The 2,500-nt window shown below is 47.0% G+C and overlaps 1 protein-coding gene across 1 annotated transcript in view; it reads left to right on the top strand.

The window, feature by feature from the left end:
- The window catches only part of LOC143287912 (visual pigment-like receptor peropsin), a 32,147-nt gene that overhangs the window by 13,946 nt on the left and 15,701 nt on the right, over positions 1–2,500 (top strand). Inside the window, exon 2 of the mRNA XM_076596153.1 lies at positions 60–220. Coding sequence (XP_076452268.1) covers positions 60–220 — 161 coding nt within the window. The remainder of the gene's footprint in view (positions 1–59; positions 221–2,500) is intronic.

The following is a 2,500-nucleotide window of genomic DNA, read 5'->3' as shown; positions in this document are numbered from 1 at the left end:
TATCTATCTATCTATCTATCTATCTATCTATTCATTAATACTCTGCCCCTGGGGAACAGGCATTCTAGGAATCGTGGCCAATTGCGTGTCGGTGGTGATGTTCGCGACGAACAAGGGACTGAACTCCTCCGTGGACGTCTTGCTGCTGAACTTGGCGGTTGCCGACCTTGGCATGTGTGGCCTCTGCTTCCCTTTCGTGTCTGCCTCCAGTTTTGGCCAGGTGGGGGTGGATACTTCTGTGTGCGAGGGGTGGGGGTGGGGTTGGGTGAGACGGGTGGGGTGAAAGGGGAGGGTGGGTGGGGAATCGGTGTGCAGAGTGTGGCGTGCGTGTGTTGGCACGTATGTGTAGTACACGCATCACGCACTACACGCCACTGCACGCGTAGGCCACATGCACACGCATTCAGTACTGCATCACAAGGTTATACATGTTGTGCACACGTCAGTCGCCGCACCGTGCTCAAGTACGCACGTGGGCGCACACGCTGTGTGCACATACAACACACACACACACACACACACACACACACACACACACACACACACACACGCAAACACAAACACGCACATAATACAAACTACAGAAACAAAAGGATATTTCAAAGGAATTAGTTTATCTCTCAAAAGGAATTGTCTCTGTTCAGCTCTTTGTAACCCCCCATTCCTGTCCAAACTCCTTGAAAAAGCTGTCCTGAAGCAGCTCAAGAACCAACCTTTGTTTCAACAATCTCATCCACCCATTTCAGTCTGCCAGTCGTTCTGACCACAGCACCGAAACCACTCTCCTCCACATCCTGAATAACCTACTGCTAGCGTCCGACTCAGCACAAATTTCCCTTCTCACTGTTCTTGACTTGTCAGCCGCCTTTGACACGATAGACCATTCATTCCTTCCTTCCCGTCTTCATTTTACATTTGGTATCTACGGAACTGTTCTAAACTGGTTCAAATCTTATCTCACTGATCGATTCCAGTCTGTCATTGTTGATAATTTCCAGTCTGAATCCGTTAAAATCGAACATGGAGTCCCACAGGGATCTGTTTTGGGCCATTTGCTTTCTCACTGTACACTGCTCCTCTCGCTGAAATTATCAACCGCCATAATGTCAGTCATCATTCTTATGCTGATGACACTCAACTCCAGAAGAGTGATACCCCTGAAAAATTGTCGTCCCTCTTGCAAGAAACATCCGACTGCTTCTTGGACATTTAAAACTGGATGACTCTAAATAAACTACAATTGAACGCAGACAAAACTGAAGCAATGATCATAAGAACTAAACAAAAACTCTCTTCCATCACAACTGACACAATCAAACTTAGCAGTACATCCATCCCTCTTTCTAGTTCAGTCAGGAATCTCGGTGTTGTCCTTGACAACACACCGTCCATGCAAAAATTTATCAGTCAGACATGTCAGTCCTGCTACTGTCAGTTGCGGCGCATCAGTTCCGTTCGGAAATATCTGTCCACCGACGCAACATCTAGACATATCGTTTCTCTCATTCTCTCTCGCCTTGACTACTGTAACTGTCTATTGTCTGGTTTGCCTGCTTCATCCATTCAGTTCCTTAAGCGCATACAAAACTCTGCTGCCCGACTCGTCCTCAGAAAGAAAAAATCTGAGCACATCACTCCTCTTTGCAACATCTCCACTGGCTCCCTATCTCACACACAATAAAATACAAGATCAGTACTCTATGTTATAAATGTATTCACAAATGAGCCCCTTCCTATCTCTGTGGCTACCTTCACCTCTACACTCCATCTCGCTCTTTACGATCGGCTTCGGATCCACTCTGTTTACACAACCCAGATTCAAACACTCCACTGTTGGCCACCGTTCTTTCTCTGTCTTTGGACCATGCATTTAGAATGAACTTCCCCTTTCGCTTCGTCAGGTCTCCGCACTCAGCTCTTTCAAGTCTGGCCTTAAAGCCCACCTCTTCCCAAAATAGCCTCCTTTCCCTGCCTCTTCCTTGTCTTTAGTTTGTCAGTTTTATAGTTATGCATGCGTGTGAATGACTGGTGCGAAAACGCTTTGATTTGTCTCTGCACAAAATTCCGCGCTATACAAATATCATTATCATCGTCATTCTTCTTCTGCCCTGTCTTATCTCAGTGAGGTGACAGCCCTTCACTGACATCCTGACCTGTAATCTGTGTCTTAGCTCAGTGAGGTGACAGCCCTTCACTGACATCCTGACCTGTAATCTGTGTCTTAGCTCAGTGAGGTGATAGCCCTTCACTGACATCCTGACCTGTAAGCTGTGTCTTATCTCAGTGAGGTGACAGCCCTTCACTGACATCCTGACCTGTAAGCTGCTGGTGATAGCCCTTCACTGACATCCTGACCTGTAAGCTGTGTCTTATCTCAGTGAGGTGACAGCCCTTCACTGACATCCTGACCTGTAAGCTCTGAATTATCTCAGTGAGGTGACAGCCCTTCACTGACATCCTGACCTGTAAGCTCTGAATTATCTCAGTGAGGTGACAGCCC

The sequence above is a fragment of the Babylonia areolata genome, chromosome 12 (assembly GCF_041734735.1).
Source record: "Babylonia areolata isolate BAREFJ2019XMU chromosome 12, ASM4173473v1, whole genome shotgun sequence".
Lineage (NCBI taxonomy): Eukaryota > Metazoa > Mollusca > Gastropoda > Neogastropoda > Buccinidae > Babylonia > Babylonia areolata.
Note: the sequence above shows the minus strand (reverse complement) of the source record. Positions and strands in the feature narration are given on the sequence as shown.